The 21817-nt window shown below is 34.7% G+C and overlaps 2 protein-coding genes across 5 annotated transcripts; both read right to left on the reverse strand.

Moving 5' to 3' along the window:
• Positions 1–1457: 1457 nt before the first annotated feature.
• LOC144565427 (phosphatidylinositol-3-phosphatase myotubularin-1-like) lies at positions 1458–12116 on the reverse strand. Of its 4 annotated transcripts, none has more exons than XM_078315180.1 (19): positions 11907–12116; positions 11741–11797; positions 10995–11069; positions 10697–10765; positions 10277–10337; positions 9822–9871; positions 9055–9332; positions 8633–8706; positions 7965–8028; positions 7750–7815; positions 7050–7149; positions 6750–6863; positions 6344–6513; positions 5831–5915; positions 5172–5417; positions 4198–4257; positions 4023–4087; positions 3177–3456; positions 1458–2619 (listed from the first exon to the last, which is right to left on the reverse strand). In XM_078315180.1, the coding sequence occupies exons 1-19, from the start codon at positions 11955–11957 to the stop codon at positions 2137–2139; spliced, it is 2448 nt and encodes an 815-aa protein (XP_078171306.1). In that variant the 5' UTR covers positions 11958–12116; the 3' UTR covers positions 1458–2136. The 4 variants fall into 4 exon arrangements, with proteins under 4 accessions (XP_078171306.1, XP_078171307.1, XP_078171308.1 ...); XM_078315181.1 differs by having other exon boundaries at positions 7050–7145; positions 7746–7815; positions 11907–12092; XM_078315182.1 differs by having other exon boundaries at positions 7969–8028; positions 8629–8706; positions 11907–12092.
• Positions 12117–14048: 1932 nt separating this feature from the next.
• Positions 14049–19956, reverse strand: LOC144565426 (protein CHUP1, chloroplastic-like). Its single transcript, XM_078315179.1, has 8 exons — positions 19800–19956; positions 18126–18974; positions 16445–17461; positions 16022–16153; positions 15503–15684; positions 14917–15028; positions 14620–14763; positions 14049–14507 (listed from the first exon to the last, which is right to left on the reverse strand). The coding sequence occupies exons 2-8, from the start codon at positions 18909–18911 to the stop codon at positions 14424–14426; spliced, it is 2457 nt and encodes an 818-aa protein (XP_078171305.1). The 5' UTR covers positions 18912–18974; positions 19800–19956; the 3' UTR covers positions 14049–14423.
• Positions 19957–21817: the final 1861 nt, after the last annotated feature.

The raw sequence follows: 21817 nt of genomic DNA on the forward strand, positions 1-21817 counted from the left end.
ATTGGGCACCACTATTGGGCCAGGTTCCTTGACCTTAAGTGCAAAATATCCATCTTACATTTATTGATGAAATATCTCATAATGACTTCACATTGTATGGGTGAAAACGGTATGGATAATATATCCGATTCGTATTCTAATATATATTATGAAAAAAATTATGTTATTCACTATTATAAACTTTAATATTTTTATATTATTTTAATAAATATTCAATCTGATATCCGTCTAATATTTGCTCCGCATCCGTGTTCAAAATGTAAAAAAATAAATAAATAAATAAAGATATAGTTTTACCACTATCCCTACTTCACAAAGAATGAATATTGATTTTGTCTTGGAGCAAATATTCATAATTTAGTGCAAGTTAGAAATTAGTGGACACAATATAATTTCATTTGTCAAATTTATACAAAAAAGATTGGATAATTGAGAATTAATTCATTTGATGATTTTGACAATATTTTTCAATCAAATTAAAAGGTTATAAAAATAATTATAGAATCTATGTTAGCCTTATAATCCTCATGATTTGTTGTGTCAGACCTTATTCAATGTAAGTATGAGTTTTCATGAAAAATTGTTAAATATAATATAGTACAAAATTTAGGTCATATTATAAAGAATAAATCTTGCATAAAAAAATTCATTATTGTTTATATACATCATATATTAATATAGAGCAGTTATTGCATACAACTGAAGAGGAACCAAATGCATGATAATGATCATAGCTCTCAGAAATTGATGCCAGTTTATATTCATCATTTTATGGATCGAGTCCCTTCCTCTTTTCCTTTCGTTTTAAATGAGATCACTACAAACAAACTTGATCAATAGAAAATCTACACTCCTCCAAATCATTATTTTTTTTCCAGTTTCTACCTAATTGACGAAATCATTCAAATCTAGCATAATAAGTTAATAACAAATTACTCACACTAAAAACCTAAAAAGAAGGGGCACATGCAAAGATATTTTATATTAATGAATTTCACTTTGTGTTCTTGCTTAGTTGCTTTCTGAATTTAACCATCTTTTTTTCCTTTCGAATCAAAAGAAAGAGGGTGAAAAATAGCCATTTGAAAAAGAACAAGTCATTTGAAAAACAAATAAAGAGTCGTTATAAATTTTACTTAAAAATTCTTTAAAACTGTCATATTAATTATTATGTATTACTTTAAAAGTTCCAAAATTACATGTCATTAAACTAAATAACAAAATCTTTCATTAGAAAATATTTTACTGTGATGCACCAAAAAAGAAATTCAAAAAACACAAGGATAAATAACTAATAAGAGAACTAGTACATACCAAAAATAAATAAAAAATAAAAACCATTAAATTCTAATATGTATGACTAAGATTTTAAAAATCATGGGGTAGTCCCCTGATTACGACGACTGAATGCATTTTTTCAGAATTAATACAAAGCTTCCCAGGCAGTAAGGCCCTTCCAAGAATTTGAAGAGAAATTTCATGTCTAAAGGTTAGCAATTTACATTCTAAAAGTGACTTGACACATTGTTAAATGCTTGTAAATACATGAAAAAATCCCGATAAATTTCTCTATGCACAATTTTTCTTAACCTCTGGCCAGCCGTGGCACAATGCCTAACATTATTTGATTAATCTTTACTAAAAGATTAAATTTCATCAAGCACCCTCTTATTACAAATATTACAGACTTTCCCTTGCTTTTATGGATATTTGCACCCCAAACCATAACAAACTTATACATAGCTCACATTCTTGTAAAAGAAAGAAAGAATCTCTTTCACAAATATCCTCATAAGTTCTGCAACTTCATATTTCACCCCTTAAAAACTACAAAATGACACACATCTGACATCTAAATTTTTTATTATCGGTACTGTATTTGAATCATAATTGGGTGTATTCTACAATTTTAAAGTGTAAAACCTAGACCAAAGCCGGTGTTAACACTACAACTTTCAGGGGAGAGACATAAAATTGATAGATATTACAGAGGACTTGTTTGTAAGACACAACTACCATAAAAAGCAAGGTTCCGTCAGTAATGGCAAAACTGAGGTTGCCAAATCTTTTATTTAACTTTTCATTTATTTATTTATTTATTTGGAATTTCCACCAATACCCCCCCCCCCCCCCCCCCTAATCTGTGTCAAAATACCGATCATAAATCGATAACCTGTCAAAGGCATCAAAATCTGCCTTCAATCCAACAAATTGGCTGCCCATTTGAGCACACTGCTCATTAGGCCACTTGCACCCATCTTTGGTTCTAAAAGGGCACATTGATTCACAAACACAGCTTAACGGGTTGCCACCGGCAACCCCACCTGCATCCTCTATGGCCGAAATAGAGACCGAGAGATCATGAGGTGAGTCATCAGATGGGTCATCTGAATATGTACTGGCTATCAAATCCGAGGATGGACGGCTTTGATTGGTAGAGAGGTTCACTCTGCAGCCAAGGGACTGGACTGCACGTTTGATGGCCCGGTTCTCACGGTGGACACGGTTTGCAGTGGCTAGAGCTGAGCTGGACTTTTGTTTCTCCTTTAGTAGCTCAGCTGAGAGAGCTTCAGATTTCAATTTTAGGTCTCTAGCTTTTGACTCGGACACCTCCTTGACCTGCAAGGAGAAAAGCACTTCCTTTAGAAATAGTTAATGCAGTTCGGCTTTGTTTATCCTTTTATCTACTGGAACACTTAAAAAAGTTATAATATTGTAGCACAAGATACATATTAGAACTGTTTGCAAGGTGCTCATAATTTAGGGTAGCAAAAGCATCACTATGAACCAAGTCCCATAATATTGCAACACTTAAATCATAAAATCTATTTATCTTTTTAGATAAGGGAGCACTAGAAATTCTAATATTGCAACACTGTTAGAATACTGTACCATCTAGCTCACATTACTTTGCAAATACAGGATTTTGCCTGACCTGATTAGTGCAGACAGGTAACTTGCTGGACTGATACATTAGGTTCAAGTGCTCAAGATTTTAGGTTAGCAAAGTATCATTATGAACATTCAGTTAACCAAACCAAGAACTAAATTTGAGGCCATACTGGAACTGACCTGGCTGGTTCAAGCACGTAGCTGCACATTATTAGAATATCGTATTTCTTCTACAGCAGTTGTCTTTTCCAACAAAATAAGACGACTACAAGAATTAACAATACCTTGGACATTTCAGAGTATTTGATATTCATGGTGCGCCACATGGACTCAAGCTCGCTCGCATGGGACTCAGATGGGCAGGCCCACCTCAGATGGAACTGAGGCCAGATGGTGGGGGCCAGTGCTGCAGCAGGGGGTAGAATGGGTTCCTCGTGCCGAGCTGGGTCGTAGAAGAGATTAAAATGCTCATGGGACTTGCCCCCAATGGCACGTAGGTCTGACAGGTATACCCATATGCAGCCACAAACTTCAGAGGCACTAGCCTGCTGTCTCTCCCTTTCACTGTAATTTTTGCAATTTAATTTTTATTTAATCATTCTCAGAGACAGAACAGTCAAGTACTGATCAAGTTAAGTACGACATTAGTAGATCTGTAGATGTGTCGCCGAGTGAAAAATTAAACAAACACCATTTTCACCAACTGAGTTATTAGAACAACTCGCATAGGAGAGGGATTTTCTGAATTAAAATTCCATGAAACCTATGCTAGCAACTAAAAGACCTAGGACCAATATTATTCCACATTATAGTGAACAAACTTGAAAATTAAGAGAGCGGGTGGTATGACTACTAAAATTAAGAGAACAAGTCATTTATCAATGATCGATATTTATCTACTATGTTCACTATAAATATTAATTCTGTAGATTATTGTTACCAAAATTTTATTTTCTCATATATCATTCTTTTTATTTGAGTTTTCTTTACAATATTTGAACAAATTTTCTTCATTAACAGCTCAATTTATTTCATAGCATAAAGATGTCATTTTAATAACAGGTAATTCCACAATGAATGGTTGTCACTCTGTATTGATAATAAGCATAGATTGTGATAAATTTCGATACCAATTACATAGGAAGTTGCCAAACCGACATGACAGCACAGCATCCAAAAAATCAACTAAGAAATTCTGGAAAAAAAATAATAATAAAATAGATTATTATTAGCAAGGCCATAGTAAAAAAATTATAATTCAATGATGAAATTGAAACTGAGATTCTAAAAGCAGATAATAGGTACCGAGGAGAACTCGAATGCACAGGGATACAGCCGTAGCAATTGGGAGACACAATCTACCCACTGTAAATAACAAGAAAAGAAAAAAAAAAGAAAAAAAAAAGAGATAAGAACAAGCTGAAAAAAAAATTGATATTTCCTTCCTTTTGTGAAGCAGCATTCATTAATATTTTGTTTTTATGTAGTGAAAGAAAGTGAATAGGAAAATACATCCATATTGTGTTTGTACTAAAAATAAAAAATCAAAACTATTATCTCTTGATAACCCAAAAGTTTTATCCATATCATCAGGGAAAAAAATAACAAATCTGCCCTCAATTTTTTTTAAAAAGTGCCCCAACTGCTGGGAAAATTAGCAGTTTGTCTTCATAGATTTGAAGAATAAAACCGCCATCCATATGTTATTTGTTTTGAGAATTTTCAAAAATAAAAAAGGGAATCGCTGGCTTTCTCAGAGGTTGGGGCACTTTAAAAAAAAATGTTAGGGCATTTATGTAATTATTTTTGAATTGTGGATTTGAATAAAATTTTTGGCTAGATACCTATATAGATTTGAAGTATAAAACCTTACATTCAAGAAAACATGGTTTATTCATTCATAACATTGTAAGGTAAGCATTTTAATACATAACCTCAAAATTTTCAATTAAAGAATTTGTTTCCCCTATTTTTGCTCCTTTCTTTTGGCTTCATGTGACACGAAAAACATATGCTGGTTAAACTAGGTTTCAGTGAAGACCAAATCCCTGCATAAAGTTCTAATAATACAGGCTTCAATCAGGCAATGGACGCTCAATTCAGGCTTATTTGCAATAAGAAGGGTTAGCTGAGAATTGATCAGGACTACTTTATAGTGTTAATCACCCAGTGTTGCGAATTGAACCTTCAATGAGGTTCAATTGAATAAGAACAACAAAAGGCAGACCACAAAGCTTACTATTACTGTCTGAACTGCACCTAATTGCTAACAGTCAAACCTGTAAGAGTATGGGAGAGATGTTGTCAGAAGCCTGGCCATGGCCATGGGTTGCCCCACCTCGAGCACCCGGCAAATTCGACCCTGATTGGGAGCGCAAAGGAGAAGACGATGGGTTTCCTCCATAAGAAGACTGCCTGGTGAGCATCTCGGTGGAGGATGAGGTTGCCAAATCAGTTACAGTTGGAATCCCCATCCGATCCGCAAATGGGTGCCCAAAGGCTAACCAGTCCTTCTCTACCAAGGCCTGAAGAAAGCAGATAATTACACAAGTAATTTACAGCCCTTATTCATGTTTATTTTTGGGCCAGAAATCTGATGTTTAATTCCAGTAAAAGTTCCATTATAAAAATACCAGTAAATATTTACAGGCCCCAGGTAATAACTCAAATTCAGTACCATACTTGTGTGATTTCAGTACTGAAAAACACAGCAATAACACACCACAATCAATATCAAGTCATCAATTTAGCTCCAAAAAGTATAATTATGGTCTCAAATATCCGTCGTGTATCCAATTGAATGAATATTTAGAGAGATTAATTTATATTGGAAGCCAAGTAGTAGTTCCATTAATAGGTCCTGGTTCATATAAAATCTTCTTTCCTTCTTTATTTTATTTTTTTCTCTTGAGACAGAGAGGGGATGGGGTGGAGATACCTGGAATCCCTTGAATGTGCGGTAGTATGGATCAAGTAATAGACTGGCGAGAGAGACTAACTGAGTAGTTCGGTCCCATCCGTCACTACAAGTTAGGAAAAGAAAAACTTAATTACAAGTGTACGTGCCTTCTGTATGCATGAAAAAGATCTCACATAAGGAATTTCTTATGGACCGATGCATACCACCAAAAGTCATGTACATCCCATCTCAAAAGAAAAAAAATATATAAAGCCTAGAGTATATTCAAGTTATCACCTGCATGGTTGGATAAACAGGTTCCAAAAACAATAGTAATAATTTTCTTCTCTTTACGCACAGAGAAACAATATAAAGAAAATGGGAGGATGTAAAGTTGGAAATCTGAGCTGGGGATCCCTTGTAAATATTTAGAGTTGGGAGGCTCGACCCCCCAACTTTATCTAAAAAACAATGGGGGGATGTAAGGGCTATGGGAGTTAAAAAGAAACAGAAAACAGAAGAAGGGATGCAGAAAGAGAGAGAAAGCACAACCTGCAGTGTACAAGTACTGAGGCAGATTCAAAGGCGATGCGAGCAGCAATCCAAGCAGCACCAGAGAGTACATTTTGAACATGTGTTAGCCAACCAGTGTCACCCAGAGTAGATGCTGAACCTGACATGCTACTTAGGTTCCCTCCTCCCCATGTTGATCCCCCATTTCTCTACAGAGAATGAGAGGGACAGATGAGTTGCACAATTTAAACTAATTGGTAAGAAAAACTAAAGTTGGAATAAATCGTTGGAGAATGAAATGGTACAATACTTAAGGATGAAGTTAGGCCAAAAATTAAACATATAATGAATATGACAACAACAGAATATGCAGCATTGTACTAGCACTAGACCAGCACCAGCAAATGCATCTGTAATGTGGTTATTTGTATATGGCTCAACTCACCAAGAAAGATGATGTCCCTTCAGAAGAGGTTGTGCCGTGAGTATCAACATATTCCCTGAGTCGAGATAGGCTTTCTCTCATCACATGGATATTATCAATTCCCAAAAACACTACCTGCTCTCATGATTGGAAAATTCATATTATAAAGACAGAGAGGGTCCAACCAGTGTAATCACCAATTTTGCACAGCAAATTAATTTTTTTTTTTTTGTGGCATTTTTTGAGGGAAAAGAGTGTTGCTGTCTCTTTCCTATTTATTTTGTCAAGCCAAATGAAAAAAGTTTAGAATAGAAGGTACACCTCTGATTTAAAATAATTAGAAGAAGACTCAGAGCCACCTCCTTTGACATTGTTAGCTAGAGCATTTGCTATAGGCCTGGCATCAACTATATATAGCTTCCTGCATCACAAACTCGCAATCAATAGAAAACTTAAAAACTATAAGGAAAATAGAATTTTTCAAATCTGCACATAATTGCTGTAGGAGACGTTTGAATCCAGACTAATTCGGTAAGCACACGATATAAGGATTTGGAATTCAATTGTTCACGTGACTTACTACTTACTATTAGAAAAGGAATTTCAATTATAGCTTCGGCATCCTTAATACCAAGACTACTAATTTGTACCAGTAAGATAAGCCAAGTTCTGCCGGGTGTGTTTGGATGTTTGTTAGAATAGCCTACTCCATATAGCCTAATCCCAACTTTTAGAATAGCCTAACCCAACTTTTTGTTAGAATAGAGAATAGCAAAAACCCAACTTTTTAGTGCCAACCAAACGTAGAATAGCCTAATCCCAACTTTTTCGCTATTCTAGCTATTGTCACTTCATCCAAACATACCTGCAGGCTTCTATCCACATTGGAACTGAAGATAAGTGAGGGGAAGAAGAACCACTAATATGAGAGCTGAATTTTTTAAATTTGTCAAAACAATAAAGAATTATCGTTTCATCCTTTATTTTTATATTGTGTTATTGAAAATGAGAAGAAACTAGCCTTCGAGATGAACTGCTATCAGCACTACTGCTACAAAGACCAGTCACAAGCCTCTCATCAGAGTGACTACAAGAAACATCAAACATAGCTCAAAACAACAAGCATTGCAATTTTCCAATTCAACTAGTACGGTGCATAACAGTATAACACAAATAACTACAAGCTAAGATAAATATCATAAAGAAGGAAAAAGGAAAGTAAAAATTTTGTTTTACTTGCGAGAGCTCATGAAGGGTCCAACACGTGGCTGAGAAGACCGTGCAAGGACAGCTCCACTGCCTATCATATATTATTACATGTTAGTAGGGATACTTGTCACTGTCACAAGAGATCAGTCTCTGATTTCACAACAGACATCTACAGATTGGTACCAATACTGACTGGCCTTGAAACCTTTTTGTGTGCAACTTCGTTTAATACGGTTGTGGTAGGAATTTGGGTTCACTGAACCAAGTAACTGTTTTTGGGACTTGTAGCCAATTCCAATCATGAGAGACCAGTAGGGGTTAGTGATGGTGAAGAGACTTTTTACCCTCTCATTTTATTACTGATTGACTTTTCATTGTTTTATAGTAAGATATTTATACAAAAATAGATGAAATAGACATCAAGTATTGATGACCCAAACAAAGGATGAAAATGATTTAAAATTGACTATAATTATTTTGACCAAGGATCACAGTACTGGACTGGTGCTGCCATATGCATTTGATTCCAGTTACGCTGGTTTCATTATGTTACGTAATAAACCATATAATATGAACATAAACAAAAATACATGTTGCACAAAATACAAACAGAAAAGACAAGAGCTGCTTTTTTTTCTTTCTTTTTTTTTTTCTTTTGTCTGGAGAGACCATGACAAAGGCAAAGGCATACCTACCAGGGTTACACCAAGAGATGACAGGTATGCGTCTACTCGTCCGAAAAGAGGCAGCTTGTAACAACTCTTCATCACTAATGTGCCAATTGAACAAAATCAGATAAAAAATAAAGTGTATCACATAATCATACCAAAAAGAGATTCTGATGGGTTCCAATATGCTCAAGGGACTAAAACCAGTTGAGCCAAAGAAATGAACTTTATTTGTGTACATTTAGGACTATATTACTCACTGTTACAAAAAAAAAAAACCTTGATCATTTAAATGATCCCAAAATATCATGAGATATTCAGCATTAAAAAAATATTGGATACTTGCCTTTCTAACACATATAAGTGACACATGCTGCATAATCTAACATGGATAGGTAACAATCTACCAAAAAGAAATATAATTGGAAATAAACAGCAAGAAAAATTACCTAATACTCCTTGGTACAACTAGTGTGGAAGGATAGGTCGGACAGAGTGTGTAGGTAGAATTTATAGTTGTAATTCTCCATCGATCATTTAATATAATATATGACTCGTCTGTCGGTAGATGTACGAGCCTCTTGCCAAAAAAACGATAATACTCCTTCAGTAACCGCAACTTGGGATTAGAATTTTTGAACTTTGAGGGACCACATTGAAAGGCATACATGTCCCACAGTTGAGATGGCTTTGTCCATCGCTTTAATGCATTCATGACGGCAGATCTCTGTAAACAAAACAAAACTTAAAAACTAAACTAATGCAAGTTAAATAACCTGGTCTCAACTATATTCTACATTTGAGTCAAGCAAGTTAAAGAACCGAAATATTGTCAAAGATATCGATAGCTTATATCACTTTTATTGCAATTTGAGTATTATTCAACAGTGCATTAAACGACACTTTGGGCTGATGAAAATCTGAAATCGTTCTGTGTAAATGATGCATATGCTTCAAAATTCATCTATCTTTAAATCAAATATTAATTTACAAGGATTGTCAGTGCATTGTCCACAGATCCTAATACATGTGAAATAATGCAAATGTGTAGCTGGAAATCACCAAACGTCCCAAAACAGATATTATCTATAATCCGGCAGCACATAAACTATTCATTTCTATCAATCAACAGTTATTAAGTAATGGCCTATGAACCATAGGATACCAAAAGGGTACTTAATTCATGTAAAGCAAAGGTGACTTCTATGAAACTAACCTGCAAGGTCTTGGGCAGAAAAGCAAAGGTAACTACTCGCATATCTTTACCTGAAAAGTCAACAATGGAAATTAACTAAAGGATATATTAACTTAAACAAGATTTTCCAAAAACACACTTTATTAAATTTTAGTGCAGAGATATTATATATTTAACAGCAAAATTGAAATTATGCCCAAATCATTGTTCAAAAAAATGTTCTGCGAGTATAGGATCAGTAGCTTCAGGTACTTTTAACGATAAAATTGATTAAAACTGAATTAGTATACAATCCACTAGAAGGTTATTAAAACTTCTAGAAGTTTTTGCAAACCCTGCAAACCATTGATTTGAAGGCAAAGTCAGTATAGGCATAATTGTATAAAGCCACCATCCTACCCATAATACAGGACATCTACACCTTCATTTTAGCATTGGAATGGTGTAAACGTATGCATACACCATAAAAAGCATACCAATAACCTGAAGAAGCTCGCGCTTTTCTGAATTACGAAGCACCGAAGAAAGCTTTACATCCTACAAATTGAAAAAATTAAATAATAAAAAAAAAACATTTTTAGGGGGGACTACAACTCAGGAATAAATTTGTTCAAGCTCATAGTTTCCAATTCATGAAATTTCTGGACAAAAAAAAGGAAACATGAGCTGTATTGTCGTATTACTTGAGAGTCCCTTCACCGACGATGTATGTACATCCCAACTCAGTTGCTTCCAGTGTTCATGAATAAAAGATTAAGGTTCTTTTGACAAATATTGTAATGTTAAGTGATGTCACAATAAGACACTAAAAATTTCAAATAATAATGTTTGAGAACTGCACCAAGTGATGCACACACTTTACATGTTGTCCTCTTATGCAGAAAAGCAAAACTTACATCAGTAAACTTCTCGATTGCGGTCAATGGAATTGTTCCAAGTTCAATTATGCATTTTGATGCCTGGCTCTGCATATAATAATCATACTTAAAAGTTAAAACAAACCATTCAAAGTTGCAAATGAAAAAAAAAAATAGCAGACAATAAAAACGGAAATTCCATATCCTGTCATGCGCTATATTGTTATTATGGCTTGGTGTAATTCAGACTCCACAGTTTTTCAGCTCCATCCATGTCCAAAATATTTTACCAAATTGTGCTAGAAACTATACGGTATCAGTAATGTATTTTAGTTACCACAAATAGAAGTCGAAAGTTTGTGACAGCCAGTGCACCAGCTTCGCCTGTATTTAGCAGAACCACACCAGTATTCTGTGACAATCACCAAAAAACAAGTAGGAGCTTTTCAAAACAGCAACAATAATATCACTAATAAAATAGCAGCAGGTCACAAAGTAAAACAAAATAAAGGAGTCTGGCTAGCATATCATCAGTGTCATTTCAGTTAATATAACACTAACTCCAAAACCTATCAAATCGACTTCAAACGATGAATCCAAACCATTCAAACCGATCTACTTCATTAGTCAAGCGGTCAAATATGTGAGTTTTTAAGTTAATTTTAATACATTCATTTTTCAACATTTTTACCGCTTGAATTGAAACTAAAATAACTCGAAAATATAAAAAAATTGCATGTAAATGCATCACTAATAAAGTAATTGGTTTGAATGGTTTGGATTAGTCGTTTGAAGTCTATTCAATCAATTTTGAAGTTAGTGTTACGTGACACCGATGTCATACTAGCCGGACTCAAAATAAAGACCTATTTATTCCATTTCAGAATAAAATAACCCTAGACTCTAGAGAGAAATAAAGATAATATCACTAATAACCCATTTTATCCCAATAACACAGTTCTTTCGCATGGAATTACAGGTACCAACCATAAACCATATCCCAATAATCTGATTAAACGAGGTCCAACCTCAAAAAGAAAGTACAATGTACAATAAATTAAGAATTGAGTGAGAGAAACAAACATGAACGATCACATCCTCAGCCTCCAATAGGAACTTTTCCAATCCATGCTTAGGTGTCTGCAATTACAAACAAAAATTTGAAAAAAAAAAAACCCTAGCCTAGTCTCCTCAAACGAAATAGTAGTTAACAGAGATAGAATAAAAATGGAAATGGATAGAGACTAACAGTGACTTGGGTCCATTCTAGCACGTTCCAGCTTTCGACGCCATCCGCCATAGCTTAGGCTCGAAATTCGTGCTTTCACGCCGGAGAGGATAGCCGTGAGATTTGCCAATTTGTCCTGCCTTTTTGTTTGTTTTTTTAATTTTGGGGCTTTCGTTACGAAAGAGGCAACAGAAGAATGGTATCGTTGTAAATAAAGGAATAAGTAAGGCTACTCTTGTATGTATGTTTCAATGTTTGTAATCAGGACCCTGATTTATTTAGAATATTCTAGTTTTATCAGTCTTATCTTATTCAATACAATATACAAAACATCCGATATTTACATCTTGACCCCTCTAAAGTCTAAAATTGTATATTAATATTTGCTAGTAACTTGATTAAAAATTTATGAACGAGTCTGTGGTACTATGCATAGCACAATTTGGTTCGTAATACGGATCAATATTTTTGTTTTTAAAACTCTAACAATTAATCCGAACCGTTCAACATGATTTTCATATGAATATATACTTGAAGACCGAATTTTATATTTTTTTAGAATTTTAAAGATAGGTGGAAAATCACTGTTTTTGGATGGTCCAGAATTTTCAGATCAAGTAATTTTCTACCTATCTTAAAAAATAGTAATGAAATTCTAAAAAATATAAAATTCGGTATGCAAGTATATATTTATATGAGGGTCGTGTTGAACGATTCAGATCGACCGTTAGAATTTTAAAAACGAAAATCTTAATCTGTATTATGGACCAACATGTAATATGCATGGTACTATAGACTCACTCAAAATTTATTATTCTCCAATACAAATCTTCCAATTAAATCTTTCCTTATTTGACAAAAGATTGAAAGACCCACATTATTATAAGTTTTCATTCTAAAGATTAAAGAAGCATTGTTTCAACCGTTCTTGTTTGAGGCCTCTACAATAAAATATTTATAATTAAAGGAACTTTTGGGATAAAACAGAGAGTATTCAGTATTCACGCATAATATATCAAACAAATACCTACAAGTACAAGCAATCCAAATCGCTAGAAACATAACGTATAGAACACAGGTACTGGTACCAAACTAACCAAAAACAAATCCTACAGACGTAACTATTTATTTTTTAACTGTCGAAAAGTACAAAAAAAATTTACCGTTATAAGACATTATAAAAATTATAAAGACATACAAAGAGACGCAGCAACTCGTAAAAAGTAAAAACCGTCCAAAAATATAATAAAGATAACCCTCCAAAAAATATGTATTTAACGTGTCTAAGATTTCAAAAGACCAAGTAATGTACTTTTTTTTAATATATTTTTTCTTCTTGGAAGGGCGGTCCGGATTTCTAAGGATATGTTTGAATGTACAAAAAAAAAAGGCTATTTGAAATAGCAATGTGCATTTAAATAATATTTTTGTTATTCGAAATAGCTAAAATAGTTGTTATTTTTTGTAAAAGTTGAAATAGGTATTATTTCGAAATGTAAAGTGAGAAAAAATATTTTTTCTCGAATTTTTGTCAATATAATTCTGAAATAACAAAGTTGATACTCCTTTTGTTATTTTCACATCGTGACAATTCGTTTAAAATTTCACTTACCTATCTTTTCTCTTAATTAGTATCTTATTAACACTATTATTTCTCAGTTACAGCTATTTACTATTCTAAATGTACAATCCAAATAACATTTTTATTAATCCGAATAACACCATTTTCATACTGATACGAAAATCACTATTTTTTTTTCTATTCTCAAATTTAACTATTCTAACTCTCATCCAAACATATCCTAAATAACTCAAATATTGAGTTTGTATTCGGATTATTGACCGATTATATTTTTCTTTTATTTTCATGCCGAGCAGATCGGACGGTCCGGATTCAAAATCAAAATTTGGGTTACTATTGGAATCCGAATTCATGTTTAGAAGTGTAGACCAATCGGCCTTCTGTTATAAAACTAAGAAATTGGCTGTGCTATCTATCACTACTGGAATCCATCTTAGGGTTTTTTAGTTTGTAATTGTCATTATACCGATAGAAGTTTGCTACTTCCGATTATACAGTATATAGGTCGTTCATCACCAATCACATTGCATTTTTAATTTTTATTTCTATTTTTCTTAATTATTTCTTGGCAACCTGATATCTAATTCAAAGTGCTATATTGAGATTTAGAATTAGAAACAAGTGGTGTAGATAAATGACCACAGTGAAATTTACCTCTACATCCAAAGTAATTCCAGAAGAGAAAAAAATATATAACAGAAAATAAACATTTTGCACCATTTTCTATTTTCACGCCTCTTTTTTTTTTTTTTAAATTGCACGCAAGAGAAGATGAAGACAATCAATCTCAATTGTTAGACAACACCAAAACAAAAATTAAACTGGAACGCAAGGAAATCATATCTCAAAAATAACATACATATGATTCCTTCATTTTTGAACTTACTGAGGAAGTAAGCCAATCTCTTTTCATATAGTGCCCACAAAGTCCCTTTGGTTTCTCATTTTTAATTTCTTCAAGAGGCCTTGTTTCTGACATGGACGAGGTTTCGCAACTCCTCAAATGCATCCATTGTCTCAGCATCAAACCCTCCTGCAAACTGCAATTCAGGGAAAAACAGAGAAAAATTATATATAAAAAAAAAAAAAACAAGATTTCTCATGCAGAGACTATCAACTTTCAAGGACATTTGACAAGTCTTAAAATTTTACCTGATGAATTCGAAAAGCAAATCTGACACCTTGCAGAAGCATATACTCCAAAGCTGGGTCCTTGTTTAATGCACCCATCACTTGAAGCTCATTTGCCACTCTCTTCATGTACTTCTTGGCCAACTTTACCGAGGCAAATTTTATCTAGCAGAAAGGAGGCAATTTAGTGTTTTAGAAAAATGCATTCCAAAATCTCCAGAATGTTCTAAACCAAGTTCAATTTTGAATAGCAAAGCAGCACTATACTAGCGTGCTTGTTCTGTACTGGTATCGTACCAGAATGTGCAAATGTTGTACCTTGCTAATGAGGCCATTATCTAATATCCAATCAGTTGGTATGCTGTATTGTTTGCACTGACGCACCATTGCATCTCTCGTTCGTAACAGGTTATATACTGTTTTCTCCATCCTAAAAGTTACACAACAATAAGTTAAATTAACAACATGTTTCATTTACTTATATTAAATGGGCTCAGAGTCAGTGATAGATTCCAAAGCATAAAAGAAACTGTTTGAAAATAAGCATGTCATTAGTAAATAAAATTGCTCACTGGATATAATGTTCAAAAGAAATAAAGTGTGTTGGTAACAATGGCACAAGAATACCAAAAAAATCACCAAACAACAAATTTAAAAAGAATGTCACCTGGTAAAATAGATTCCGAGCATGAAAATATAAGTATTAATCAACAGAAGTGATTTTTTGTGGCAGACAAAAACAATTGTCACGGTACTAATTAAATTGGGACCTTGTAGTATTTGAGCACCTAATGTCAAAAACTCAAAAAGCATTGGCCCAAGAAAGCTCTATATCTATGCTACTAGAGATTGTAATCCTTTGTGTCGATCAAGAAATTAGGCCTTAAAAAATAATATCCCTTACTTTTCTGATAAGGAGACCAGTTTCTTCAGAGCAATGTCACGAGGCAGACGAGGGTCGTCTTCGTAATTTGACACCTCACTTGCTAATTTTTTTATATCACAATACCCAAAAGCGGCTTCTCTTAGGGTATCAGCCTTTTTCTCCGGCCAATCAAAGTGCTTCAAGACAGCTCTCTCGTCCACCTTTACAATTAAGAGGAAGAAAGAAAAGTAGTTAATAAAGCACTATTATCACACATTATAAGGGTCATAAAAGACAAACCATCTGAGATAACATGCAAAAGTGCCATCAGGGCAAAGAGTTGCATTTTTCAGCCACATGCAAATAGAATTCTATAGCTCAGGAGTTACGTTTTTTCAGCCACTTGCACATAGATGCATGTCATATCTTAGTAGTTAGTAAAACTCATACCTTCAATATGTGAACAAAAGGGAGGAAAAAAAAAAAGATGAAGAAATACACTATATAAGTGTACATGTTTAATTGTTTAAAGGTTGGACATGCAAAAATTGCTCATACCAAGAAGCATAACTCATCATCTAGCCACTTGACAAATGCAACTACATCCTCTATGTCCTGGTATGCAGCATCATTCACCTCTTTTATAAGTGATTTCACAAATTCTCCTTGGGTCTCTACATCAGCTTTTATCTGAAATAAAAGGAAAATGAAAAGAAAACGATTAATATGCAAACCGCAAACCTGCAGCAACCTCGAGTAGTGCATATCAGAATCTGGTAGAAGCAAAATATGAACATTTTAGTTCTTTTACCTCTACATACCATGCCTGGTGTGACAAGGTGCATTGTACAAGAACAAGGGTTCAAGGCACAGTTACCTTTCCAGTATTCATGGTTACCAGTTTCTCTATCCTAATTCCATGTTCTTTATTTTATTTTATTTTTAGTCTCTTTTTATCTTCCATTCTCTAGTTTAGCTTACCGCCAATAGATGAGAGGACCTGTTCTCAATCTCTCCGATCATGCTACTGCGTACATTGGCACTATCATCACTAGAACTATCACAAATTGCACCTCCACATGAATCCCTCCTTGAGTCCCTCTTCATCAAAGAATGGTACAACTCAGCAACCTGAGGTGCTCTTTGCATAATTCCCACACCCCTGTTAGAAAACTTTGGCGGCGGGGGTGGGGGCGGCGGTGGCGGAGGAGGCATTTTCAAATCCAACCCAGTTGATCCATTTGACGTACTAGAACCTAATCCATTAGAACAGTCTGAAGAGGGTCTAGGTGGGGGCGGCGGTGGCACAGGAGGCGTTTTCAAATCCAACCCGTTTGATCCATTTGACGTACTAGAACCTAATCCATTAGAACAGTCTGAAGAGGGTCTAGGAGGCGGGTTCGGGATCCGCACAGCACGCTTTTCGATGCACATCTCAGCCTTGTTGGCAGGTAATCTGGAAACTTGAGGGACGCTAAAGCCGAAATTGAAGTTCTCAAAATTTGTTTGGATTGGTATCATCTCTTTATTGCAAATTTCTTTGTGGGCAGTAATAAAATTATCAGATTGTCGCCTCTTGTTTACTGTACCACCAGAACTGGTACTGGTTTCTCCCGACCTTGACTCATTTAGCCCACTAATTGAGTGCCTCCTTATCGGGCTCTGCTCATTTTGTGTTTTAGTCCATTCCGCATGGATCATTGCCTCGAGGCTTGAACTCCTGAGTTTTTCACCCTTGAAGGCCTCAAAATTACACTCGCTATTAGTTTTGTCAAATGCCGGTACTGTGATTTCTTGATTTATATCTAAGGTTTGGGGGGAATTTTTGTCAGAATTAGAGAGTTCATGCCGCAAGCACGAGTTGATCCACCTAAGGTAGGCAAGCTCTTCTACTTCGGTTAAACGGCTCATTTGTAAGCCCTCAATTTGCTTAGATAAGTTTGCATTTTTGTTCCTTAGGAGAGATGCTTCGGCTTGAATTTTTGCCAAAATACCACTCTATAAAATAGAAAAAAGAAAGCAGGTTAACCTCAGTTTGTCAACAAAGTTTTATTGTCCAAACTCCATAATTTGCCATCAAAACCCTGAGTCCTATTAATTAAGCCTTTAATTTAGCCAAATCCTCACCCTCGTTGCGTCAATCAAGCCTCAATTTGGCCAAATCATGCTTCAATTAATTCTCAATTATGTCAACTAAGCATCCATTTAGAGAAATTATACCGATCTAGATTTGGCTCAATGAACCCTAATTTGTGTTAAGGAATGACTTATCTAACCCTTAATATGTCATGCTCAGTTAACATCAATCGAGCCATAATTAAGCCTCATTTTAGCCAAATTATGCCTCAACTAGGCAATTTAGCCAAAAGATGTCTCAGTTAAGACTAATTTATCCAGAGAATGTCCCAACCTTTTCCTTTATGTCAATAACGTATCAAGCCCTCGATTAACCCTCATTATATATTTAAGCTCCAATTTAAACTAAGTTAGCTCATGGAGCAGTTAGGGATCATGTATCCTCAATTGAACTGAATTGCATTTCAGTATGCACACCTTTGTTTGAAAAAACTCAGAAAATTAAGAAAATAAATAGAACAAAACCTGAAATATTTTTAAACTGTATGATGATTGTCTCCTTATGAAATGGTAAAAAAAAATGTACCTCGACTTCCTTTGCAACTCCTTCAAGTTTGGATTCAGCTGAAGACAATTTCATAGCCAAATTTCTCTTCTGGAATTGCAGTTCCTTATTTACCCTTCTGAGTTCTAAAACCTCCACCTCCAAGTTTTTGAAATCAGCCCCATTTTTTTCTCCATTCATATTCCCAACATTGCCTTCTCTCTCCATGATCAAATTTAAATTTGAAATTTCTTCCCTCAAACCCAATTTATCTGCTTCCAACAAGCTAACTGCAGATTTCAGTTTTTCAATTTCAGTCCTTTTAGCATCATTTTCTCTCTCTAGCTCTGCATCCCTAGGGTCCTCCTTTAGTTGCAGAATCTCGCACTTCAGTGCCAGTTCTCTCTCCTTCGATTCACGCAATTGCTCCCGCAAGTGATCTAATTCTGCAAAAATTTCACGTGAGGCCGGTGACCTTAGCATATTTGAATCATACCCCTGGGGATGCACTTGAGAAGTGTTCACATTGCAAGGGAAATCTCCAACCAGAGATCTCTTAACCCTCGATTGATATGGCGGCAATGGCGCAGTTCGGCTTGTTTGATTTGAGCTTGAATTTGAATTTTCATTGCACGGTATAGATGGCGGTTTCTTGCTTAAAGTAGGGAGAGGCGCTCGGCTTTTGCTTTTTTTGTCAGAAACAAATCCTTTTACAATTTGAGAGCCCCAAGATGAACCAAATTTTGTTTTCGAATCAGGTTTCAGACTCGAATTTTGTGTGTATTTGCATGGTTTAGATTGGTTGTCGAACATGATATCCTCCCTCATTTTCTAAACTCGAGAATGGAACTGAGTTAATTCAATCCACTTAGTTTGATTTGCAGATAGTACCTGAGAAAAGACATAGACAGGATTAGTAAGTCAGTAGTTAATTACTAGAACAAGGATTGCAGTATCTTGTAGGAACTGAAATGGGCAGATCCAAGAGCGGCATGCAATATACTCATAGTATGGCACTTAATGGTTACAGATACTTTGTTTATTTTATCTGGAAACTAGTTCGTTAGAGCATGCCGTATCAACAGCTGAGCAATATTAACAGCTGAGAGGGATTGGTGGATAAATCCTACATAGGTCCGAGCCAGACTACATAAAATGAAAGTCAAACTATAAATAGATGATACCAACACACCCAAACAAACACAGAAAAGCTCCTTGGAAAGTCATTTTCACAATTCATGTGTTTTATTGTAGAGATAAATCACTTTACTAAACTTCCAACCAAAAACCCTATAAACAGCATAGACATAGGAAATTTGGCTAACAAAACAAAATAAGTTTGATTACACTGAACTAATTGATTAATATCATTCTTCTTATTCTAGTCTCCTTGTCATTGTGCCATTTTCTTATTTTTTAAAATATTGTTTAGTAAGTACTCAGCCTTGTAAATAAATCAGGAGACTAAACCACCATTTTGAGAAAAAATGTAGGTTGTTGAGCTATTTGATTAGTACTAAAGTGAACCACAAAAATCACCGCAAGACTAGTTCCTTTGCGTAAAGGGCACCTTTTATACCTCCGATTAAAAGCAGCAGAAAAAGCTAGAAACATTTCAACTCTTTAGAAAACCAGCAAGCTAAACAAAGTATAGCCAAATCTTCGTATTAGCTAGTACTCTAAGCAAGCTAAACAGTTTAAGAAACTCTTTCTTACCTCATCGATCTCCTCAAGTTCTTCTCTGTTCTTTCTTCAATCTCTCAAGTAGAGCAGCTCAAAAGATGAAAACGGAGGCGTGAGGCGTGGGTTTTTTCTCCTTTCATCGATTTCAAGCTAACATTGCTTAAAAGTTAAAAGTTGAGCGCTCTCTCTCTTCTCTGTCTTGAACTACTTTCTTTAGATTATAATAGAGCGAGCAAATTTCAAGACAAGAAAGCGCCTACTTCGAGGATCTTGGACTTGTTGCCTCTTCTTCTGTGTTTGTGTTTCTACTTACTATGCTCTGCCACTTGGGTCCAGACCCCCTAAAGTAACCCGATATTTGTGATCAGATCATGACCGTCTGATTATAATACACGCCCTTTAATATCGTGCCATAGTAGATCGGACGGTCATAATTCGAACACAAATTTCGGGTTACTTTAGGGAATCGGATACCTGCGACCTGAGCGCTGAGCCAAGAAGTTTAAAAACTAACCCACTTATCCTCTCCATTTCCTGAGTTCACCTCCCAATCCCATCCGGCATTTAAAGTTGATCAGGACCGTTTAATCTGAAACAGACGATCAGATCTGCATGAGATAGTCAAGATAAGCAACCCCGTATTTTGGAATTTATTTTAGAAACCATAAATAAAAAATAAAAATTTATCAAACAAAATTTATTGAAGGCCAAGCTTAAAAAGTCTCTTAGCTTAAAAAAACTACAGAAACTGAGATGCCATTTAAGATCGCCAAGAAATCTCTTAGCTTAAAAAAAATACTATTGATCTTGATATAATTGAGGGCCAAGATGCCCCTACATTTGAAATCTTTATTTATTTTTATTTTATTTTATTTTGTGTAAGATAAAGATGTAAAGAAAAAAAATTATTACTGTGTACTATTTTTGTAATATATATTTTTACCATTTTAATTTTATACAAAACAAACAATTTATACTGTAATTGTCTGATTTTTCCAATAGAACAACGCCAACTGTCTCTTCTAGGGCATGTTCGGCGTTTTTACTGTTTCTGTGGGAAAATAAAAATTCAATGGAACTGATTTTTTTTTTCCCACAGAAGCAGTAAAAATCAGTTCAATTCCTGTGTCCATGCCCATTCCCGATGGTGCGCCGAACAGGCCCCTATTGTTTCTTGAAGGTTAAGTTCACAGACTCTCTTGATAAGTTTACTCATACAAATTTTAGTTCTTTAGGTCATATCTATTATTGCTAGAGTGATTAATAGTCAATCAAAAGTATTATTAATATATCTTGGACAAATTAAGTCAATCTATTGTAGCTATTTTAATCTAGCTGTCAGGGCAGATGTCAATGTATTAGAAAGATAGTTAAGTCATCCCTATAATTTTAAAATTCTAGTTATGTATATTGAAATTTAATTAAATTTATTTTTTCAAAACTTTCTATATATTTCAGTCCCCTTCAATAATAATCAAATGTTTATTTGTAGTCTAGTGGTTAGAGCTTTTGAGTTCAAATCTCACTTACCATATTGTACATTTTAAATATTCAACATCCTTCCTCAAAAATTTCCAGTTCTGCCCCTGCTAATTGTCATGTTGATAAATGACTTAATAAGTTGGTCATGTAGAAAACTAGGTACTCAATTTTTTTTGCCAAATTAAAATGCGCTGAGAGGATACGAACTCTGCCTTTTTTTTTATCAAAGCGGTTGATAAAAGAAAAGTTTTTGTCTGTAACATGAAGGTGCAGACACTCAATTTTTGTCCGTCATTTATCGTTGCGTTCTCACTAAATCGTGATTTATTGGTTTATCTTTTTTTTTGAAATGATAAATATAAAAATTTCGGTATTACAAACAAATCTGGATGGATAAAATACTAAAAACTCTCCAACGTGGAAAGCTGTTTAAGGCGTAGGCATGGATTTCTCCAGTTCGATCAAAACGGAGAGAACAAAAAGAATAAGAAAGCGATGGAGCACTGCTTCGGTTTGCTCCAATAAATGGAGGACGATACTTCCGAATCAAACGGTTACTAGTGAGTATA

The sequence above is a fragment of the Carex rostrata genome, chromosome 14, assembly GCF_964058835.1.
Source record: "Carex rostrata chromosome 14, lpCarRost1.2, whole genome shotgun sequence".
Classification (NCBI taxonomy): domain Eukaryota; kingdom Viridiplantae; phylum Streptophyta; class Magnoliopsida; order Poales; family Cyperaceae; genus Carex; species Carex rostrata.